This window comes from Penaeus monodon, chromosome 15 (genome assembly GCF_015228065.2).
Source record: "Penaeus monodon isolate SGIC_2016 chromosome 15, NSTDA_Pmon_1, whole genome shotgun sequence".
NCBI classification, from domain to species: domain Eukaryota; kingdom Metazoa; phylum Arthropoda; class Malacostraca; order Decapoda; family Penaeidae; genus Penaeus; species Penaeus monodon.
Genome location: NC_051400.1, coordinates 24013797 through 24015023, shown reverse-complemented (window position 1 = coordinate 24015023; position 1227 = coordinate 24013797). Strand labels below are relative to the sequence as shown.

Below are 1227 nucleotides of genomic sequence, written 5' to 3'. Positions count from 1 at the left end.
CAACGTTTACCTTTGAGAGTTCAGGCTATGCAAACATACAGAACAGGTAACCCTGTACATTTTACTATACTTCATCTAAACTGACTAGTTCATATAAAGCTTCATGGTGATCTTGTCTAAACCACACAAATGATGACATCAGAATGTAAAAATGCACACTATGCAAAGCTGCACCACAGAAGAGAGCATTTGCAGCTACATAAGTAATAGAAAAGATATACATCTCTTTCTTCAGCTTATTACATGGTACCTTTATATCTCACAATAAAACAAGAAAAAACAACAAATTACATTTTTTTCAAAGCCTCAAATTTTTTAATTCAAAATCAGTCTAGCATGACAATAATTAATATCTTGAATCTTTTTTTTTTTTTCTTTCCATTAGCTCCTTCACCACCATTATCATCTTGCCATCGGATTAAATTAAGGCTTGACAAATCGCCCAGCAAAGTGAACCAGGCCTGAACGATGATCACGAATGTAGAACATGAATGGATGGTCAGCAATAAATGGAGGAATTGGTCGAATCAACATTCTTGTTGCGGCCACAACAGCTGAAGAACACGAGAGGATATATCTGATTATTCATACTAAATTAAAGTCAGTTAACCCAATGACACCAGATGGCATCTCTACATATTATGATAAGGGTGGGACCAAATACAAGTTTGAAATTATCCATGGCAAGATAATGAAGACTACTTGATATCCTGCGTACTATATACATGTGGAGTTTTACATTTCTAAAACAAGAGGCTTCCAAAGTCAGCCTAACCCCTCATCCTATTAGACTCTTATTGGACAGCAATAACAGCCTCTCTAGAATCAAAGACAAGAGGGGAAAAAGCAGTCCCTCCACCTCGTATCTTCCACTTATGCAGTTGACCCTGATATGAATCCCTGTATATCTACAGTACACTCTAATTATTTCTGGCGCCAATGGGTTAAGTGAACTAGAAAATATATACATAAATATATAAGAAAAAAGGTAGGGACAAATAAAACAATGGGAACAGGTGTGGATGCCAGAAGGAAGGTGAGAGGAAAATTGCAAGGAGAAAGATAGATAAACACGGAGCCGGGGGGAGAGGGAAAACATAAGGTAAAGGGAAAAAGGAAGAAATGAGCTCAATGAGGATAATCTACTATTAACTAAAACAACAAAAGTGCTTAAACTTACGGCTTATTCAAAATATAGCATTTCATACAGGTACATACATACATACT

At 36.3% G+C, this 1227-nt stretch overlaps 1 protein-coding gene across 1 annotated transcript in view; it reads right to left on the bottom strand.

Moving 5' to 3' along the window:
• Positions 1-47: 47 nt before the first annotated feature.
• Positions 48-1227, bottom strand: part of LOC119581825 (leukocyte elastase inhibitor-like) — a gene marked incomplete at its 5' end in the record, with an annotated part of 33378 nt that continues 32198 nt past the window's right edge. Inside the window, 1 exon segment of the mRNA XM_037929959.1 lies at positions 48-554. Within this exon segment, the coding sequence (XP_037785887.1) occupies positions 424-554 (131 nt within the window).